General features: G+C 40.5%; 2 protein-coding genes across 2 annotated transcripts in view; both read right to left on the bottom strand.

Moving 5' to 3' along the window:
- LOC117514008 (inactive phospholipase C-like protein 2) overlaps positions 1 to 5996 on the bottom strand; it is a 101142-nt gene extending 95146 nt beyond the window's left edge. Inside the window, exons 1-3 of the mRNA XM_034174290.1 lie at positions 5671 to 5996; positions 5235 to 5397; positions 4928 to 5194 (exon numbers count right to left, since the gene is read on the bottom strand). Of these exons, the coding sequence (XP_034030181.1) occupies positions 4928 to 5167 (240 nt within the window). The 5' untranslated portion in view covers positions 5168 to 5194; positions 5235 to 5397; positions 5671 to 5996. The remainder of the gene's footprint in view (positions 1 to 4927; positions 5195 to 5234; positions 5398 to 5670) is intronic.
- Positions 5997 to 12872: 6876 nt separating this feature from the next.
- The window catches only part of LOC117513299 (cysteine-rich venom protein), a 32814-nt gene continuing 22756 nt past the window's right edge, over positions 12873 to 22930 (bottom strand). Inside the window, exons 5-9 of the mRNA XM_034173544.1 lie at positions 17131 to 17221; positions 16797 to 16939; positions 15627 to 15712; positions 13175 to 13260; positions 12873 to 13034 (exon numbers count right to left, since the gene is read on the bottom strand). Of these exons, the coding sequence (XP_034029435.1) occupies positions 12898 to 13034; positions 13175 to 13260; positions 15627 to 15712; positions 16797 to 16939; positions 17131 to 17221 (543 nt within the window). The 3' untranslated portion in view covers positions 12873 to 12897. The remainder of the gene's footprint in view (positions 13035 to 13174; positions 13261 to 15626; positions 15713 to 16796; positions 16940 to 17130; positions 17222 to 22930) is intronic.

Genomic DNA, 22930 nt, shown 5'->3' with positions numbered 1-22930 from the left:
CGTGTGACCAGGCCTTTACTTTCATGTGCATGAGCTCTAATTGTCTAACTGTTGTCATGGAGGAGCGTAAAATTTCAGAAAGGTGACTGTTCCACAACTGAAAAAGTTCTTACTGAACGACACCAGGAGCAGGTGACTCATGTTGAGAGTTGCAGAAGTTTATCCAATTTTGGAGAAGTGTGACCATACAGAATCTGAGCGAAAACATGGCAGATGAGAATGGTGGACACTTGTGTTCGTGAACATCAACAAGAGAGCTGGGACTTGAACGTAAGACTTGAAACAGCTACCAGTCGTTCGTGTTAGAGATGTCTATGCTTACTTTTTTGGTGGACAAATGAAAGAATCAAATCATAAAAATGTGTCAGATGGCTATCAAATATTTACTAACCATCATGTGTAAGTAGTAGAACTTGGAAGTATCGAAGTGGATGACTGTTTACATACAAAGCTGTGTGAAACCGGAGCAGCGTCGACAGCAGAGCGACTGCTGTGTGGTAGCACGGGAGGAATAACAAAAATCAGCAGGATGAGGGTGTGTTTCAGGGTATGTATTTATTACTACTTTTTTGTGCTTATTCAACCTTAGTTAGATGTATGTGATGTTTCTATTTGTAAGAACACCCAAAAATAAGAAACGGCATTTGTCAAAAAGCATGAAATATATCTCACTGCTCAAGTTTTTCCTCTAGTTTTCTGCCATAAAACATAACTGAATCATGTGACCAGCACAGGGAAGCCTCACAGAAGTAAACCGTGACAATAACTGGTGAAAAAATAACCAGAATAAAACGATTAGTCGAGTTACTTGAATAATTCGATTACAAAAAATGTTTGAGGCAAACTCTGTGCCTCAAAGCATTGTTGAACGTTGTACTGCATATGCAAGGCCTGTGTGTGACGCTGTAATGTCCCCAGAAAAAAACAGAAGATGGCTAATTAGCACTTAAAGCTACTGCTTTCCAAGTTTAAGAGAAAGAGGGTCCACGCTGATCATTTGAAACAGACTGCGCATTTAAAGCGAAGCTGTGTGTTTTGTCTAGTTTTTAAAAACCCATGGTCCGCCTGACGTGGGGAGGGATTATTGACTGGGCGGCCGGCTGCTGTGTCTCTCTCTGCCCAGTGTGAGAGGCTGGGTGAGTCACAGCTATGTCCCCAGCTACAACAGTTTCTGAAAGATACTCTCAGCAAAAGTCCACTCTTTCTTCTGTGTTTTGTTTGAGTGTTTCACTTTTTCACTTTCGCTTTTTTGGGAAACACACAACGCTTCACAAACACGGTAACTAAAATAAAATAAAATAAAATAAAATAATAATTAAAAAAAAAAACTGACTGCAAGGCTTGCATGTTGAACCTCCAGCTGAAGTGGTTCTGCTGAACTGCAGAGAAAGAGGGATTAAAAAAAAACAAAAAAAACGCAGGGACCCAGTCCACCAACCTTAAAACAAGGTAACATTTTACAAGTTGGGGAAAAACAAAACAGAAACCACATCCCATCGCCATTTCAGCAAAATGTCAACATTTTGGTGCAGCTATTTTGCTATTTGTGTCCAAATAAAGCTTTGTGCATGGGAGCGCTCAGGTTGTGCAGATTTTTGCTTTGATATTTGTCTCTTTTTTGATCCAGCATGCCTTTTTTACACATCTTGGATGTGCATGTCTCTTCTGATTTACTAAAGCCTGTGTCCCACCGAATAATGAAGGCTGAATAATGAACCATGCAGCATGTTTTCTTTGGTACGAGAGAGTTTCTTCAACTATCGTGGGAGTTTCGTGGCTCTGAGTGGCTCTTAGAGGCATTATCTTCAGTTAACGAGGCAAAAGTACTTATTATCCGATTAATCGCCAGAATAATCAATGGAATACTCGATTACTAAAATAATCGAGAGCTGCAGCCCTAAACCAGAAAATGTAATTGAAAATGCAAAAACTTTAGCAATAGCTTTTATCTCTTTTTCTCAAACTGCGGGTTACAACGGAGGCAGAAATGGGTTTGCCTGCAAACCTTGTAAAAGTTGAGGGAAAAAACGAGTAGTGTGCCACCTATGTCGGTACCTATACGCAGTTGGTTGAATTCGTACAGTCACTTGCCCAGTTCTGGATCATTGCCGGTTCTGGATCACTGCTGTAGTATTTGTGCCGCTGTTTCTCATAATCAGCGCGAATAAGCTAATATTTGGTACCAATGGACAGACTGATGTTTTGTCTACAAACGGCCACAAGCTAAACCAGATCCAGCCATCTTTGTGATCAGCAGAGGAATCAAAACATCCAGTCTCCATGGTAAGCGCGTGTTTTCTGACTCACTCATTCGTGCAAGTGTGAAAGTGACGATCTCTAAGAAGTAGCAAAGGTGAGTTAGCCATTCAGTGTCACTGGTTCTAGAGTGGGAAAATACTTACTTACTTGGGTAGAAAATGTCAGTGTGTTATATCTTGCTGTTTAATTGCTGCACGCATTTATCTCTGACGCGAAAATTTGCCGGTTGTGGATCACTGAAGCAGCAGCCTCGTGTCAGTACTTGTGAGCCATGTGTACTTTGGGGGTCATCTCAACATCACGAATGGGCATGAATGTGGGGGCTTTTACTTTTTAATTCTGGAGAAATCTCACATCCACACATTTAAAACCCTCCTTTGTAGTGGTGCCGGAAAAAAAACAAAAAACAAAACAAAATCGATTCATGTCTGAATCGCGATTCTCATTCATTACGATTCTGAATCGATCCAAAATGTCCAAGAATCAATTTTTAAAAAGCATTTTTTTTTAAACAATTTCTTGCTTACTGGCTGCGTGTACTGTTTGTCAGGCAACGGCTTCCGTACTACAGCGTCCCACGAGGGGAGGGTCCGGTGTGCTTCAAACATTTGTGAGCTGCAGCTTAGCATGGCAGACGAAGAGCTAATTCAGCCAGCACCGTCTTTGCTGAAGGCAAATGTTTGAGCGCATTTTGGATTTTATTATTTGCGTAAGAAGGAGCTTGACATGACTTATGCAGTGTGCAGAAATCTGTAAAATGAAAGTCAAGTACTTCGGAAACACTTCAAATCCGCAAGCCCACATGCTACGCCATCACCCAGAGCTAAAAGAGGGGAGCAGTGGTCTCTGCCGACTACTGACCAGCGCTTCGCTAAACTGCCAGCCAACTCTGAACGAGCAAAGCAGATAAGTAAATTTACATCTAGAATCACTTGATTAACCTTGTAAAGCTGCATTTTCTTAAACATTAACATTCTTTAAGTAATATAACTATTTCTCAGAGCTCTTTGAATCGAAAATCGATTCTGAATCGAATCGTCACCCAAGAATCGGAATCGAATTGAGTCGTGAGTTGTACGATTCACATCCCTACTCCTTTGCTCTCCATCTCTAACAATATAAGATGCGAAATGATAGCAAGTTGGGGCATCTTGTGCTATCCTGACCCACTTCAGTGAGTTAAAAGCTTAGGGGGAGATGTCAAAATCCAAGAATGTTTATTACCACAGATTTTATTTTATCTTCATTTATTAAGGAATGCCACCCAATTTGAGTAAACACTTCATTTTTTGCTCGCAAAAACGTATAACAGTGCCTTTCGAAACTAAGTAAATTCTCATTTAATAAGTATAACTTATATCATTTTGTGTTCAAAACACATTCTCGGGCACAGTGTGTATCATTCTGCATTAGAAGGGTTCCAGCCAGATGCCAGGAATGTCCCCAAAGTGACACAGAGTGTCGTGATCCAGAACCAGCAAAGTGATCCATTTCCGGCAAATATTTGCACCACACATAATCTCAGACTGCAGGCTTACTTGTAGTTCCTAGGGTTTGTAAGAGTAGAATGGGAGGCAGAGCCTTCAGCTCCTCTCCTCTGGAACCAGCTCCCAAGTCGGATCAGGGAGACAGACACCCTCTCTACTTTTAAGATTAGGCTTAAAACTTTCCTTTTTGCTAAAGCTTATAGTTAGGGCTGGATCAGGTGACCCTGAACCATCCCTTAGTTATGCTGCTATAGATTTAGACTGCTGGGGGGTTCCCATGATGCACTGAGTGTTTCTTTCTTTTTGCTCTGTATGCACCACTCTGCATTTAAGACAGATTTAAAAAGACAGCATGTCTTTTTCCTGGCTCTCTCCCTCAGCCCCAACCAGTCCCAGCAGAAGACTGCCCCTCCCTGAGCCTGGTTCTGCTGGAGGTTTCTTCCTGTTAAAAGGGAGTTTTTCCTTCCCACTGTCACCAAGTGCTTGCTCACAGGGGGTCGTTTTGACCGTTGGGGTTTTTCCGTAATTATTGTATGGCTTTGCCTTTCAATATAAAGCGCCTTGGGGCAACCTTTTGTTGTGATTTGGCGCTATATAAATAAATTGATTTGATTTGATAATGTGGCTTTACACTTTAAGTAGAATGGCTACCCCATCCTGACTTTTTCAGCTAGATAACATCCAAATACCCAATACAACAATACCCAATAAAGGATATTCAGTTGCATTATGGCTCTGTATAGCGGGACTTTCAAAAAAGTGATCCAGAACTGGGCAAATGACTGTCATAAACATAGCAAAACTGAACAAATCCAATAGGTACAAGAGACTGGAAGACACAGCTGGCCAAGATTTAAGCCTTCAAAAACCACAAATTATTATTATTATTTGACTGCTGTTTTGCTAATCAATTAACTCACTATTTCAGCACTAAAAGAGTATAATCTGTACTAGTCTCTGTGAGACAATCAAAGGACAGGATGTGTTCCTCGTTACTAAATAGCATTCTTACCACCTACAGTATTTTAATGAACGTCTGTCATATAAACTACCACTAATACACAGTTATTCACCTGTAGCTCAGCTTTCCTGTTTTATCTTCCAACCACCTGTCATTTGCGCTGCAGATGTACAGTCGAACTTATCATAAATGACAAACACACTTTAACTTGAACGTTTACCTTGATAATGCTGCTCCTGCGTGGTATTTCAGATTTGGCATCCGATCCTGCAGACGTGTTGGTGGTTTCCACACCAGGTGCAACTGAGGATTCTGAATCGACCACATTTGCTGCCATCCCACAGTCCCCATTCAAGACCGACACTTCGCAATGCGTCTTGCCAGCTGCCTCGTCGCTGGGCACGGCCATAGCTCCACGATTCAATGGAGGCAGGCTGCCGTTCTCCACAAACTCCGCCATCGGCACTTGGAGCTCTCTCACACACACACACACACACGCACACACACACGCACACGCACACACACACGACCTGCTGGCCAGCAAAGCCTTTATATTTCAGCTTTACTCCAATTCCTTGCCTGGCCTACTGGCTTGTGGTAACATTTGTACAAAATCCTTCCATATCATCTGTCGGAGCACATATGTGTCAGGCTGCTGCAGACAGAGGAGCTCGCTCCGTGCATTGTGTTCTGCGAGACAAACCACACCGGCAACATGTCATTACTAGCAGTAGTACTGTCGACACGAGCAGTTATGAAGCGTCCTGCAGCCATGAGAGGAAAGCATGAAGTGCCTTTACTAAAAGCGGATGTTAACGTTACGTTCAGGTTGTCAATGCAAATGGTGTTAAGATCAAACACACACACAGAACAGACGTCTTTCTCCCCCCCAAAAAAACAATGCCTTTTTACATCCTTCAACAAGTACACCCCATAAAAGCCAAACACATTCTATTTACGTACCTGACTTGCGAGCCTGATGTCTCCACGTTACAGACCGACCGTCCGTGTGTGAAGTTGTGAGTCTTCACCTCACTGTTCGTCTGATGTGCTCGCTACCGCTCGGCTAGTTAGCTAGCTAAGCTAACCGCACTTGCTAGCTAGGTGAAGTTAGTTTTCAGAACAGACTCAAAGTTCACACAAAGCAGCGCCGCACTCAGTCAGAATAGCGCACACATTTCTTTACCAGTCGTCTCAACAGCCAAGGTTTCTCCATCAAAACAAACCTCTACATTTGACCTGATGTGCAACATAAAAGCTGCTTTGAAAGAACAAAGCGCACACAGGGATGGAACCTCCAGTCGCGCGACAAAAGCACCCCGTGCTGTCAATCAAATCATCTTTCTCCGCTGACAGGCAGGACACGCCCACTGGAACTTTGCTGAAAAAATTAATCAGTCAGAGCTGACCGCGCATAATGTGTTCAACAGTAATCTGTATTAAGGATTTTTAAAAATCAAACATTTAAAGGGGTAATATCGTGCGAAATTGCCTTTATCCACATTTCACAGTTAAATATGGTTGGTGTTTCATGCTGAATATCCTCAAAGTTGAACCATTCTGACTGAACTTTACGTGCAGCATTAAAAATATGTTCAGAAAGAAAAGCAAATGAGCCAGTTTTGCATAATTGGTATGTGTAAACTCACTGGAAAAACAACAAAAGGAATACCTTCATATTGTGAAACAAAATACAGCCATGAAGCATACACACAACACAGTTATTTGCACACTTTGTTTTTACACTAAATCATCACTTTTACAGCCAGTTTTCTTTAGAGAAGACAGGTGATGGTTTTGAAGTTCATTTTAAATTGATTCATTATATCTCACTAATTTATGGTCCCTCAAAGTGCTGTACATGATTGAGGTCGAACCCAGGTCTACCGAATTTGGGGCCCGAGGGCCACTTTTGGCTCACACTCCCCATGTTGTGGCCCATCATGAAATTTTACAACAACATAGTTCTCCATCTATACCTGTATTAATAATTGAAAAGTCTATTTCTAAGTAATGCAGCTGTTATGGTTAAGAGTTAGGCTTTGGGCTCAAATTTGGTTTTAAAATAAGATGAAAGGTTCTCCTTCTTTCTCCTATGAAATGATACAACATCTGAGATACTGTGGCCTAAGTGGTAGATCATTAGACTTTTGAGTCAGGATTTGCATCACAGTCAAGATTTTCTCTCTTTTTTTCTTACTTCGAGTATTAAATCCTTCCATTTTCTATACCAGCTTACTCCAGTTAAGGGTTACAGGAGGGCTGGAGCATAACCCAGCAATCATAGAGCATGAGGCCGGGTACTAGAGGTGGGCAATACCAGGAATTTTGGTACTGATCCGATACCAAAATTCCCAGCATCGCCGATATCGATCTGTCTGTTGCAGGGCCTCAAGTATTAAATGACTGTAGTAGAGTTTGTAAGGTAGATCATTACAAATATTTTGGAACCAGAACCACACAAAGTGTTTAAGATCCGTCACATCTAACATAATTTTGGCCCTATGTGTGAATAGAAAACAAAAGTAAATGGGCGGCACGGTGGTTTAGTGGTTAGTACTGGTTCCTCACAGCAAGAAGGTTGTGGGATTGATTCCCGGACTTCTATGTGGAATTTGCATGTTCTCCCCGTGTCTGCGTGGGTTTCCTCTGGGCTCTCTGGTTTCCTCCCACAATCAAAAACATGCTTATTTAGAGTCTGCTCCTTTCTCTGCCCCTGACCAAGGCACCGTCTACATCTGGAGTTGGTCCCCGGGCGCTGGACTGTGGGTGCGCACTGCTCCTAGTGGTTGGATTGTGTCTAACTGTAATTAGGATGGGTTAAATGCAGAGGACAAGTTTCGTTGTATGCATATATGTACAATGACAGTAAAATTTCTATTCTAAATGGTACTATGTTTCCTCATAATCATGTAACCTAGACTGACTAATCAGAAGTGCCTGGTACAAAGAGAATTGCTTATTATCAACATTCAAGAGTCAAGATAGTCTGTTACCTGCACTCTGTACAATCACAAATGAAATATCCTAGCAAGAACAGAGTATGTAAGCAATAATAAAAAGACAAACACACACATTCACACATTACCAGCAACAAACTGAGACAGACATAAAGAACAAACAGAAGTACATGAGAACTGTGCTGTTGGAGTGCAAAGTGCACTGTGCAGCATGAGAGTTATGCAGTGCACTAGGGGAGTTCAACGGAGTGGGAAATACCAGTGTCATTATGTCCAACAAGAGTGGGAGGAGATCTGTGACAGGGGGGTTGGAAGGCTCAGAGGATTGGTAAAGAGAAGTGGTGGGTGGTGGAGGACAATAGTATTCAGAATCCTCACAGCCTGAGGAATAAAGCTGTTGAGGAACCTGGTGGTCCTGGTGCAACTGCTCCTGTGTAGTGGGGGGGCAGCTCATGCAAAGGGTGGGAGAGATCTTTGATGATACTGGAATGCAACGCTAAATGGTAAATAAATGGACTGCATTTATATAGCACTTTTCCATCTGAATCAGAAGTTCAAAGCGCTTTACAATTATGCCTCACATTCACCCCGATGTCAGGGTGCTGCCATACAAGGCGCTCACTACACACTGGGAGCAATAGGGGATTAAAGGCCTTACCCAAGGACCCTTAGTGATTTTCCAGTCAGACGGGGATTTGAACCCATGATCTTCTGGATTCAAGCCCAACACCTTAACCACTAGACCATCACCTCCCCCTCAACGCTGGTTGAGGATCTCCAGCAGAGATAGGACTGGAGCACCAGGGATCTTCCTGCTGTTCTCACAAGCTTGTCCAGCTGTCTGTTTGGATGCCGTGTAAGATCCAATCCAGGCAGTGATGCAGTAGGTCAGAACACTGTCCGTGGTGCCCCTGTAGAAGGTGGTGAGGGTTGGGATGGGTACATAAGGCTAGGCACTGCCTTCATTTAAATGAGCCTACTATATTTACATTGTGTAAAACTGCACCCAGGTCAGACAGCACCAACAGGGAACTACATTGTTTAATCAACCTTCATTTTTGCTCATTAATTTCAGCGTATCACCCAAAGCCTGTACCATCTATGCAGTTTAAGCAGACCCTGCATCTGAATACTTATTATATACTAACCAACATTAGTACATACTGCTCAATCAAGATGTTACGTACTACATACCAGAAGTAAGTAGTAGTCATGCAACTCCGACATACTGCACCACATTCATGTTACCTCTCCTTTGACCCAGATGTTAACAGATGACTCACATGCCATGAATACCATGAAAATTCCTATTTTGCATGAGCAGACTTCCAATCCCTAAGCAATCCCTAATGTACATATATTTGTACAATTTTATGGCCATTGGACATCATTGTTTTAATGCATGTCCACTACCTTTGAATCTTTCAGAGTTCTTCTTCTTCCTTTTCCAGATTTCATCTGCATCATGGTATAGCTTAGTGTGGTCTGAGGTATTGCGCCTGTTTGTTTGTTTGTTTGTTTGTTTGCTGGTTAACAGCCTGGAACCCACAATTTCTCATATAATTTTATGATTTTTATTATTTTTACTTTTTTTTTTTTTTTTTTTTTTTTTTTACTGAAGATTCATATCCTGATAGGCAATAACTGATTAAATTTTCAAGGTCATAGGTCAAAGGACAAAGTCAGGAAAAATCTTGGAAAAATCCATATCTTGAACATTGAATGAATTTTCAAAAATTCATAACTCATTATGTAGAATTATGTAGCGTTATGTAGGATGGTATCCTATATCGACTGACAAGAGTTTGATCCAGATCTGATCCAGATTACAGATTTTGTAGCATTTAAATTTAACATTGAAAACCCCATATAATGAATATTTTATATTATATCTTAATCAAACATGCCCCAATCACTCTCATATTTGAAAGTGAGGTGCAGACTGGCACTCACTATCGCCTGACAAAGATGATCTGGATTGTGGATTTTGTGGACATTTGAATTTAATATTGAAAAGCCCTTTGATGTACATTTTGCATTATATCTTAATCAAAAGGGCCTCAATCACTCTCATTTGTGACAATGAGGTGCAAACTGGCACTCTCAGTGAACAGACTGTTTAATCCGCATCTGGTCCGTATTGCCGATTTGGCAGATATTTGATTCTTTTTAACACTGAAAAGCACTTTTGATCGCTATTTTGTCGTATATTTTAGCTTATTAAAAGCAGCTTCTAACAGGACTTTGACCTTGAACATTTTTTCCAAGGTTAAAATTTGTGGAATTGGAAATTGGTGTTGGTGGAGGTTTGCACTCAACAAGCGCAATGCTCCAGTTTATTTTATTTCATTTTTTATGTTTTCAAGCAACTCCCGAGCAAGTGGAAAGAAGACTTATAGACGTATGGCACAGTGGTTGATAATGTGCATGTTTATGCATGCACACAACATTTGGTTAAGCCCAGAGTTGGTTGCTTCACTTGGAATTTTGGTTACCAGCCACCACTGTTCTTCACAGTGCAGGCATTTTTGGAACATGTCTTAACATATTAATGGAGCAGATGAAGGTATTGGCAAATATTATTATTATTATACTGGTATTCTTCATGTTGTTGGCAACTGCATCCTCTTATGTTAAATCACAGGGGGAAAGAAATGACTCCTGTCATGTTTTCTGTCACATGGTGTGCCAGACCTTCCTCTTTATTTTTACAGTGCATGTTTATGAAACAACTGCTGCACACTGCACAAAAACCTTATCTAGTTTTGCATCAGGTTTGACAGAACAGAAAGTTGAGCAGCCTGATTGATGTGTAGACAAACAGAATCATTACAGCACAAACTTTGATATAACAACTGAGGGAACAGACACAGACTGTTTCTACCTTAGTTGCTTTAAATTCACAGACTGCTGATTTAGGAAAAGGTAAATAAACAGAAACAGAGCTGCACTGACGTAACAGAAGTATGAACACGTGGGAGAACCAATGTTGTACTTTGTTGTGCAACACCGCCACCTGCTGGTATGCAACTGTTGCATATTTCTGGCCGATTTTGCAGCGCAATTTTATATTTTTCCTCCATATACTTTTTTAAATGTTTGGTCAAGCTTTGAGTCATATTTTTGAGATTAGCATACTAGGTAAATCATTCTACGTCATATAACATTCTACATCAGAGGCATATTATATGGCACCAAGTCTTTGCTGAAAGGAAACATTTTTTATCTAATTCAGATGAGTACTAACACTGTGAGTGACAGAATAATAATAATAATAATAATAATAATAATAATAATAATAATAATAATAATAATAATAATAATAATAATAATCCATCCATTTTCTTTACCCTCTTACTCCAATTAAGGGTCATGGGGAGCTGGAGCCTATCCCAGCACATGGAAAAAAATAATACATGACTCACTCACATTTCCATGTGATCACAATGTGTCCAAATAACATATTTTTTTGTGTGTTTTCTCAACAACAAACATACACTAGAAAAAAAAAATTCTGTTGGATTTACATGATTTAAATGCACACATTGCTTGCACATGACCAGAATGTGTCCAAATAATGCAGTTTTTGGACACATGTTCATGTTTGTAAATGAGAGAACTTAAGAAAATTATGTTATTTGGACACATTCTGATCACATGGAAATGTAAGTAATGCATTATTTTTTTTCAGTCCAGTCATAGGGCATGAGGCGGGTACACCCTGGACAGGACACCAGTCTGTCACAGGGTCACATATAGGCAAACAAACACATTCACACACACACACACACACACACACACACACACACACACACACACACACACACACACACACACACACACACACACACACACACACACACACACACACACACACACACACACACACACACACACACACACACACACACACACACCTACGGACATGGTGCCAGATGGGCTGGCCTGAGTATTTAAGAAAGTGCTGATCTACTGGGAGTTTCACACACAACCATATCTAGGGTTTACAGAGAATGGACCAAAAAATACAAGATATCAAGTGAGCAGCACTGTGTTTATGAAAATGCTTTGTTGATGCCAGAGGTCAGAGTAGAATGGGCAAACTGGTTGAATGGGTGACTGCATTTCCAACATCTTCTTGAATCTATGCCATGAAGAATTAAGGCAGTTCTGAAGGCAAAACCATTTTGACCATTAGTAGGCCAAAATCACTGGGGTATGTAAACTTTTAATCAGGTATTCTGTCGTCATTCTGATGTAAGAGAGTAAACACAGTTGTGTGACAATAAATGGCTTCACCCAACCTCTAACCATGAGTTAAAAAAAAGTTTTGTGTTATTCATATTCTTTGAAAAATGACCAAAAAAAAAAAAAAAAAAAATTCTGTCAGAGTATAAACTTCTGGGCACAACTGCATATGTTTTGTGCTAGTTTGTGCTATTTTGTGCTATTGCACACTGTGATTGGGTACGCTCACACTAGCAGCGACGGCGCTTAGCTTAAAAACAAACATCGCTGTGTTTCTTTTGGTGATAGATGACAATTTGAATGAGCTTATTATTATGATCAGTATACCGTAAACCGTCTGGAGGAATTTGCGGTATTCGCTCGGCTGTCTGGAGCTGAACAAATTTCTATTGCGATTTTTTTGTTGGACTGAGGAAAGCAGACGTCAGTCTGTACACAAAGAAGTCGCATCGATACGGACTACATCATCAGGATTGTTTTTGAACTATCTGACTGTTTTTGCAAGTTGGCTAAGAGCAATTTTGGATTGGATTGCTATTTAAAATTCATGTTGGACTATTTGGAAACTCCTGACCTCAAAGGACCAGTGACGCACACCAAAATGTAAGTCCCTTTTCTCTTGTTTATAAATAAATAAAATATCAAATGACAAGGGTAGCTGTTATATAAAACAAATAATGAATGTTTTTTTTCATTCATGTAATGGAAGGAGTATTTCATGAGGTGAAAGATGGAACGTTCCATCTTTCACCTCAAAATTGACCCCCCAAAATTGATTGAAATAATTATGATTCGATATTAATTGTTTCAAACAGTTCCAAACCTATTACATACAGACAAGAGATCAGATTTGTATGATTTGCATTTTTTAATGGATGTGTCACAGATGTTTTGTCACACAGTAAAATTAAAGAAATCCAACATATAGGTTTTAATATATTTATCTCAAATGGTTTGCAGATTAGGAAAATATGATTGATTTTCAATATATTGGAATAATTTCAGTGGTACATTTGCATGAAGCAGGACACCAGTCATACACCCAGTGATTAGAGCATCCAGTCATTCGCTTCAGCTGTGGACAGTTGATGTACCAGTTTATGTAAGGACACGGATTGGCTGAAAAGAAAAACAGACAGTAATAAAGAGACAAATTAATTGTCTGTGTACCATCCAAGTCAACAACATGAGGAGCTTCACTGTTCCTATTAATATGAAATCAAATATAGAATGGATTTGTTACAATGTCTGATACTCACTGCATAGTTTGTCCTCGTCACATGCGTTCGGACAGGATGCACACGGTTCCCCTATCTTATAAGGTGGCCATCCTCTGAAGTTCCCTCTGTTAAGCAAATAGTTTTAAAGGTTACCAGTCTGCTGACTGCACTTTGCTTTGATCTGACTGTATGTCTGATTACATATGTGTGAAATAGGTTCTAATGTCTACTTTATTTTCATATAGTTATTTAAAAATAATAGTTGCAAGAGATATTTATTTGCCAGATTTTCAGTGGGTCAACAGCTTTTAAATTGAGATGAATGCCCCTTGAAACAGGAAGGTTCCAGAGGAACAAGAAGCAGAAAAGGGGGCATTGTTGTCATTGTACATGCACACAACAAAATTTGTCCTCTGTCCTCTTAACCCATCCTTATTACAGTTAGACACAATCCAACCACTAGGAGCAGTGAGCAGCCACAGTCTGACACCCGAGGACCAACTCCAGATATAGAGATGCTGCCATGGTCAAGGACAGAGAAAGGAGCAGACCAGAATGAGAATGTTTTGATGGTGGGAGGAGACTGGAGTGCCCAGAGAACATGCAAACTCCACACAGAAAGGAATTGGCCATGGGTGGAATTGAACCACAGACCTTCTTGTTGGCAAGCATGCCAACTGCTGATATACCAGAGCAAGGTTGGGTAGGATTACTTTGAAAGAATACATGTGGATTACATGTATGTATGTACATACATTTGGATTACTTGTAATCTGATTACTTTTGGATTACATTTCAAAGTAATCCTACCCAACCCTGGTTACAAGTATTATTATTATTGCTTATTCTTGCACATGCCGTTTGATGAACATTTTCTTCTACTTGCACCCACCTTGTGTGTTTTTTAAGAGCTGACGTAACATGTGAATTTCTCCTCTGTGAGATCAATAAACTTTATCTTATCTTAATTAATTATAAAAGCTTCTTAATAGGAGGATGTTTGGCTGTATTTGATAGCCTACTTTGTAAAACTAGTGCCCTTATGCCTTTCAAACCAAGAAAAAAATAAAATAAAATAACAGCGGGACATCTTGAGCACAATTTTGGATATCCACAAATCAAGTTCCTACTTATGAGTCACCTCAAAAACATAGTACACCAAAAAACTGTGCAATCTTTTATACAAAAATAAATTAAAATAATAATAATAATAATCTTGAGATCATGCAGATTTCACATAATTGAAGAATGAGGTCGAAGGCATCAGATAGAAATGTGACATTGTCCACCTTTAACCCCGGGTATATACTGTTATTTTTGGCTGTCCTGGATGAAAGATTAGCATCGTGAAAGAAATGTGGCGTTATCTTTGGGCGTGCCTCTGAAACTGTGGTCTCAAGTCGCACTGTGTGACAGGTTCAAGAACAACTATTGGCAGAAAAGTGCAGGCAAGGTAGAATAAAATAGAATAAAGTTAAAGACAGACAGAATGTGCTTCTAAACAGCTGAGAAAAGTTGTCAGCAGAAACATATAGTCTGTCCAATCTGCTATCATAAATGAGCTTTTTTTTTTCTGTGAGATGTCGGCAACTACAAGCTTCTTATTCCACTGTCTTGGTTGTCAGGGTGACCTGATGACATTTCATCCCATGATGCACAGTTAGCTTACAGTGAAAGTTTAAGACTGCTGAAATCTCACAGTGTACACCGACTACAGCATCATGTCTGAGAAGATGAACACAGTCAATTCACAAACAACAGCTACGTGGGTAACACCAAATGGTCACCATAACCTTCTTCTCCAACCTTCTTCCCTTGCTCTTGCCAAAATCCATCCTCTGTGCTCCACACTCACTCAGATCATGTGCCCTCACTTTAATTAAATATTACTCCTATTTGCACAAATTACATCCAATTATTCACCTTTTGTGGATCATGTTTGTTGATGTCATGAATTTTTTAAATGTTTAAAAGTTTCCTCACTGCTCACATTGTTCTACAACACTCCTCTTAATACAGATTACACCCATTTTGAGGCCCTGATTGGGTGTCAAATTTTTTTTTAACCAGTCAGTTGGCAAATATGAGCAATGGGAGACTGGTGTAATAGCAATATGGCAGTTGCTGGTTCACCTGTCTGTTAAGAGCAATGAGGAAGTGACACTGATTGGTTTGGTTATGCCTAAACCACATACATGACAAATTAATTGACTAAATAGAACTAATTAGTCCTCTGTATCCTGCACCCTCCAAAAGGCTCTCGTGCCATGTAGCTTAGATTCGACTCTATAGCAATATGGTCATAATAGTGACCCTAATGTTTGTTAAAATGCAAAAGTGTAGTCCAGAAAATTGAGTTTGAAAGTTTTTAGTCAAGAAGTGTAAATATGTATGTCTACAACTGTATGTAGACATGCAGTATCAGAAGTGACATTTCACATGGTGGGTTTTTTGTGTGATTTGGAGGGTCAGACTGAAGTGTATGACATACGCTCGGTAATAATGACAGCCGTAGAAATAGATGTCTTTACACATAGTCACTCCACAGCCAACTTTGTAGGAGCTGTTCCACACCACCTGGAAATATAAAGTCATTCTTTAATTTTTTTCTGTTTTACAACCTATGTTTTCAAGTATATATATAACATAATAATATATAATCTAATATATTTAAGATGATATAATAGTAAATATAATAGTAATATATATGAAGGGGGAGGCTGTTCCACAGTTACAGCTCTATTAGAAAAAAAATTCTTAGGTCATATCTACATCTTTAGACCTCGAACATGCAAGAGTGACCTCTCAAACCTGAATAAACCCTATTTTGTAAAAAATCTTCAGGCCTGATATGTCAAAGCCATAAACCATCTTATAAACCTCAATCAGGTCTCCACGAACCCTTCTATTATTGAGAGTAGTAGCTTCAACTGCTTTAATCTCTCTTCATATGATAAATCAATCAACTCCAGCTCAATTTTTGTGGCCCTCCTCTGGTCTTTTTCCAATACATTTTTGTCCCTCTAAAGATAAGGGGACCAAACCTGGACACAATACTCTCAGTGAGGTCTGACATAACTTTTATACAAGATCAAAAAAGATTCTTTGGGAATATAAGTCAAAGTTCTCTTGATCATGCCCAAAATTCTATTTGCTTTACACCCAAATTTTTCTCCTCCTTTACAGTTTCCATTATAATTTCATTCATTTCATACTGGCAACATGGATTTTTACTACCTATATGCATAACTTTGCACTTACTACTATTCAAATCCAATAACCATTCATCAGACCATTTTAAACGGTTATCAGTCTCATTTTGTACATGATCATGGTCAACCAGTGACAGAATTGGATGATAAAGTTTTGTATCAACCGCAAAAATTTTACATTGCGTGGTTATGACTGCTGGTAAATCATTTATAAATACTAAAAATAACACTGGTACCAAGACAGAGCCCTGCGGGACTCCACTAGTAACACTCAGGTATGAGGAGCTTCATTATCACTATTATCATTCAACTCTTACATGTATTGTTTTCTTTTTCATATTTATACAGTTTAGTTGAAAAGTTGTGTCACTGTTTATGTTCTGTTATGCAGGATTGTCATGTTACTGGGAATGAATGAATTAAACTAAATGAAGGCATGCTGAGCTTACCTGTGTGTAGTGACCCACAGACTTGCCATTGGTGGAATCAGTGGGGTACTGATAGTTTTCCACCTCACTGTGCCAAGCTGTGATGACGTCCGTCCATGAGATCAGTGTGCCTGCATAAAACAGATTCTCACCAACCTCATATCCTAGTTGATGATAAATAAACAGCTGATTAATGGCCATGTCAAATTAGATAGATGTGTCTATTGATCACAAGGTCAACCTGACAGTTTTAACTTTTACCTGGAATGTGTTGGTGACATTTTATGTGAATGTACATGAGTGAGGTGAAAGGGAAGCGCTATGTGATAGAGGGTTAAAGAGCGACAAAGTAAACCTTTAATCATGCGGGTGCTGGGTTCTCCATGAGCTAAAATGCATTTATTAAGCCAGGCCTGAACGTTGGCTTCTAATTCATCACTCCACCCCTGGAAAAGAAAGACAAGAAGACTGTGAACTGACACCCATAACCTAAGAAAGAATCCATTCAAGATAGGTTTTTAAGTTCTCAGAATTTTCAAAGTAAAGCTGGCTGTCCACTACACAGTAATACGATGGTAAATGGACTGCATTTATACAGTATTTCTCTTTCATGCTCAAAGTGCTTTACACTGATAACTCACGTTCAGCCATACTGATGTCAGCATGCTGCTATGCAAAGTCTGCACACCAAGAGCAACTTGGGGATTAAAAAATAATTCCCAGGGGACTTTGCCCAAGGACCCCTTGTGATTTTTCAGTCTGACAGAGACTTGAAGTAGGAATCCTTCACAAGCCCACTACTTTAGCCTCTTGACCACCCCAATGCAATACATGCACTACAATGTGACAGTGGAGCATCATAAGCGAATTTGTCATGCAGAAATGTTACAGTGATGCTTATTGTAGGAGCTGCTGGTGGAAAATTTAACTGAGAATTTGTAAATAATTTTTAACATCTTGTTTAAAATGCCCAGAGCCATATTTTTGAGATGCATGTTGTATAACCAGTGCACCACATGATGTCATAACTGCACCAGCTCTGTGAGAGGACTGATGGTCAAATAATGGTAAATGAACACATGAACACATTGCACCAAAAGGAGAAAAATAATAATACATTTTATCCAGAATTAGAATTACTGTCAGCATGTTGCAGATTGACACACAAATCTACACCAAGAACAACTATGCAATGAAGAAGAGATGAGTGGGTTTACTGAATCCTAATCATCTTCATGTTTTTGCCCAAGGTCAAAATATGGCCATCAGGTACCCTGAAGACTTTGCATCCATCTGTCTGTCTGTCTGTCTGTCTGTCTAAGCTCAGCAAAATTCCATTCGTATTATTCCATTCAATACTTTTGGGGGGCACTGTATGCAGTCATTTATCAGAATGCCCTTTGGACAAGATCTTTGTACAAATCTGACATCTTCAAAATGACATTTCACATTATGACCATTATGAACACACTGGATCAAAAGTTTTCACTGGTATTGTAAATTTCACTAAATAACCAAATGTTAATGACTTAAATAATTATTAAATGATTGTGATATTATTTATTGCAAACAAAGGAGAACTGTTCCAGCTTTTTAAAGCAGCATTTCATGCATCCACACTGTGATACATTGTTAAATTATGATTTTTTGTTTGTTTGTTTTTTACTTCAGTGTTTTTGGTCATGTGGGGATGGATAAAAGTCACTTCCAGAATCTTTGGTACAAACCCAAGTTCAAGTCTTGGCCAGAGCAATTTTTATTCAACTGTTACCCTACTTAGCTTAGTGGTTAGCACTGGTGCCTCACAGCAAGGAGGTCATGGGTTCGTGGCTTTTCTGTGTGGAGTTTGCGTGTTCTCCCCATGTTTGTGTGGGTTTTCTCCAGGTGCTCCGGCTTCCTCCCACATCCAAAGACAAACCGGTTAGGTGGATTGGAAATTTTAAATTGTCTGGAGTTGTGCGTGCGGTGTGTTTGTTTGTCTGTATGTGGCCCTGCGACAGACTGGCATCCTGTTCAGGGTGTAAATGGTAAAATGGTAAATGGACAGCATTTATATATCACTTTTCCATCTGCCTCAGACGCTCAAAGCGCTTTACAAATAATGCCTCACATTCATCCCAATGTGAGGGTGCTGCCACACAAGTCACTTACTACACACCGGGAGCAATAGGAGATTAAAGACCTTGACCTTGCTTTAACGCTTTAACCACCAGACCATCACCTCCCCGCCTTACACCCTATGACTGCTGGGATAGGCTCCAGCCCCTCGCGACCCTTAATTGGAGTAAGCGGTTGAAGATAAGTGAGTGAGTTACCCTACTCAAGAGTTGCCTGCTTTTATTAAGTATTAAACTCGTACTGTGTTTACAATTATTCTTTTATATTGTATTTTGCTACCTCATTAATTTTATATGGGTCATTATTTTCTATTTCAATCTGTTGCACACATGCTGATCATGTATCTTCATTTGGGCCACAATGTAAATAAATGATTACACTATATTGTGTTAACAAAGGGCACTTGAGTGTTAAACAATTTTTATAGACTAAATTACAAAACCAGTCTTGCAATGTGCATTGAACTTTTACATTTACATTTGATGCTCTAAATGATATGTGGTCTCTTTTCTATGATTTTAAGGCATACACCCTTTATGACATCAGGGGTGGTGGCAAAGTGGTTAATGCGCTTGGTTTCAGTTCAGAAGGCTCCGGGTTCAAAACCCACCCCTGCCACATTTCTCCATGTAATCTGTAGTTGCATCAGGAAGGGCATCCGGCATAAAACCTGTGTCAATTCAACATGCAGATCCACCTTGGATTTGCTGTGGCGACCCTGAGTGCAAACAAGGGAGCAGCCAAAGGGACTTACTTATACAAAGTTTCTCTATTGCAATTCTAGTATTGACATACAAATCTGATGACATCATCACCTGTCTGACAAGGAAAGACGTTGCATCAGAATTTTGGCTCTCTGTTGGGACTGTTTACACAGAGACTGCTACCTGCTGCTTTGGACTTTGAACTAACAGTCTTTTTCAAGACTTTTTTACTTTTTTACCTTTTTACTTTTTTTTACTTTTTTACTGTGCTCCAACGCCTAAGGAAGACCTCTAACGGTCGAAACATCGCGACGGAGCACTTTTATCAGCTAACTTTCATCAGCGTTGGCAAGCTAACTAGCTTGCTAACGCTTTCGTTTTTATTTTTTTTAGCACTGTTGTCGTGCGTTACCTGTGCTGCTCCACAGCGTGTTTAGTCGATTTTTATTTTATTTTAGCACCGTTGTCGTGCGTTCGCTGTTGTCGTGCGTTACCTGTGCTGCTTCATGGCCTGTTTGGTGCCTTAATTAAGGCACTCCTTCTGCTGAATCACCTCTAAATTATTTACACATTATTCACTTTGTGTGTTTTTAGGAATCCGCTTGGTTGCGTAGCTACTAGCTCTTAGCCGATTTAGCATGGCAGCTTCTCCTGTCTCTCCCGTACTTTTCTGCTCTGGGTGTGAAATGTTTAGTTATTCTTCGGCCTCCTTTAGCAGTAACGGTACTTGTAATAAGTGCAGCTTATTCGTAGCTTTGGAGGCCAGGCTGGGCGAATTGGAGGCTCGGCTCCGCACCGTGGAAAATTCTACAGCTAGCCAGGCCCCTGTAGTCGGTGCGGACCAAGGTAGCTTAGCCGCCGTTAGTTCCCCCCTGGCAGATCCCGGGCAGTCGGGAAAGCAGGCTGACTGGGTGACTGTGAGGAGGAAGCGTAGCCCTAAACAGAAGTCCCGTGTACACCGTCAACCCGTTCACATCTCTAACCGTTTTTCCCCACTCGACGATACACTCGCCGAGGATCAAACTCTGGTTATTGGCGACTCTGTTTTGAGAAATGTGAAGTTAGCGACACCAGCAACCATTGTCAATTGTCTTCCGGGGGCCAGAGCAGGCGACATCGAAGGACATTTGAAATTGCTGGCTAAGGCTAAGCGTAAATTTGGTAAGATTGTAATTCACGTCGGCAGTAATGAAACTCGGTTACGCCAATCGGAGGTCACTAAAATTAACATTAAATCGGTGTGTAACTGTTATGTGTCGGACGCAGCTCGGAGAACCGACCAGCGTTTGAAGGACCCAGTATGAAATAAGCAGAGCACGGTACAAAGGCTAACTGCATTTAATACATAACAGTGAAAATGTAAGAACAGAAAGGTGCGGCCTGGCGTGGTGCGCTCCCAGCAGCGCTAACGGTCCGGAGCCAGAAGCTGTTTCGGACCCAAGGACCCCGCCGACACCCCCCAGGTGGCCGCAACAACCGAGTCTGTGAAAGAAGGAACCATTATGTGAGTCCACACTCTACACACAGAACACTTAAAAGTGTACAAACAGCAAACACTTCCTGGCTTGATTGCTGATCAGCTTCCAACCTGCAGGCATGGAACATCCAGTTCACAAAACTCCACCGCAGTGGAAGCTGATACATGACTAACAAACAGCTCAATACAATAAGGTGTGAGGGACACCACATTTACTGACTGTATAACTGTTAGTCACAAAATCTAACGTACCTCAGGAAGTGTGCTGACGAGCGTGAGACCTCACCCCCTCCTCTTTCACAGACTGTGCATCAAACCTGGACGTTTCTCAGCATCCGCTGCTGATGAGATGGCTCCCGAGACGACGATCTCACCCGTCTGGTCACAAGGTCGAGTCTCTGGCAAATGCACACTGTGCACTTCAGTCTTAAATGCCAACATACTCCAATCCCTCCAGATGCACCTCAGCTGTGAGTCCTGACGAGTCGCAGGTGATCAGGGTGAAGTCCTAACAGCCTCAGCAACACAGCCACTCAGTCCCAAATGCATGCCACCTGGGAGGAAACACAAAAGGCAAACAAACCGGCAGCCAGGCCCCCCCAGCCATACAACAGTAACTTTGCAAAAACAATGTCGGACTCTGTTGTTTTCTCTGGGCCCCTCCCCAATCAGACCGGGAGTGACATGTTTAGCCGCATGTTCTCCTTGAATTGCTGGCTGTCTGAGTGGTGTCCAAAAAATGAGGTGGGCTTCATAGATAATTGGCAAAGCTTCTGGGGAAAACCTGGTCTTTTTAGGAGAGACGGCATCCATCCCACTTTGGATGGAGCAGCTCTCATTTCTAGAAATCTGGCCAATTTTCTTGGATCCTCCAAACTGTGACTGTCCAGCGTTGGGACCAGGAGGCAGAGCTGTGGTCTTATACACCTCTCTGCAGCTTCTCTCCCCCTGCCATCCCCTCATTACCCCATCCCCATAGAGACGGTGCCTGCTCCCAGACCACTAATAACCAGCAAAAATCTATGTAAGCATAAAAATTCAAAAAGAAAAAATGATATAGCACCTTCAATTGCACCACAGACTAAAACAATTAAATGTGGTCTATTAAACATTAGGTCTCTCTCTTCTAAGTCCCTGTTGGTAAATGATATAATAATTGATCAACGTATTGATTTATTCTGCCTAACAGAAACCTGGTTGCAGCAGGATGAATATGTTAGTTTAAATGAGTCAACACCCCCGAGTCACACTAACTGTCAGAATGCTCGTAGCACGGGCCGGGGCGGAGGATTAGCAGCAATCTTCCATTCCAGCTTATTAATTAATCAAAAACCTAGACAGAGCTTTAATTCATTTGAAAGCTTGTCTCTTAGTCTTGTCCATCCAAATTGGAAGTCCCAAAAAACAGTTTTATTTGTTATTATCTATCGTCCACCTGGTCGTTACTGTGAGTTTCTCTGTGAATTTTCAGACCTTTTGTCTGGCTTGGTGCTTAGCTCAGATAAGATAATTATAGTGGGCGATTTTAACATCCACACAGATGCTGAGAATGACAGCCTCAACACTGCATTTAATCTATTATTGGACTCTATTGGCTTTGCTCAAAAAGTAAATGAGTCCACCCACCACTTTAATCATATCTTGGATCTTGTTCTGACTTATGGTGTGGAAATAGAAGACTTAACGGTATTCCCTGAGAACTCCCTTCTGTCTGATCATTTTTTAATAACATTTACATTTACCCTGATGGACTACCCTGCAGTGGGGAATAAGTTTCATTACACTAGAAGTCTTTCAGAAAGCGCTGTAACTAGGTTTAAGGATATGATTCCTTCTTTATGTTCTCTAATGTCATA

Source organism: Thalassophryne amazonica, chromosome 7 (genome assembly GCF_902500255.1).
Source record: "Thalassophryne amazonica chromosome 7, fThaAma1.1, whole genome shotgun sequence".
NCBI classification, from domain to species: Eukaryota; Metazoa; Chordata; class Actinopteri; order Batrachoidiformes; family Batrachoididae; genus Thalassophryne; species Thalassophryne amazonica.
Note: the sequence above shows the minus strand (reverse complement) of the source record. Positions and strands in the feature narration are given on the sequence as shown.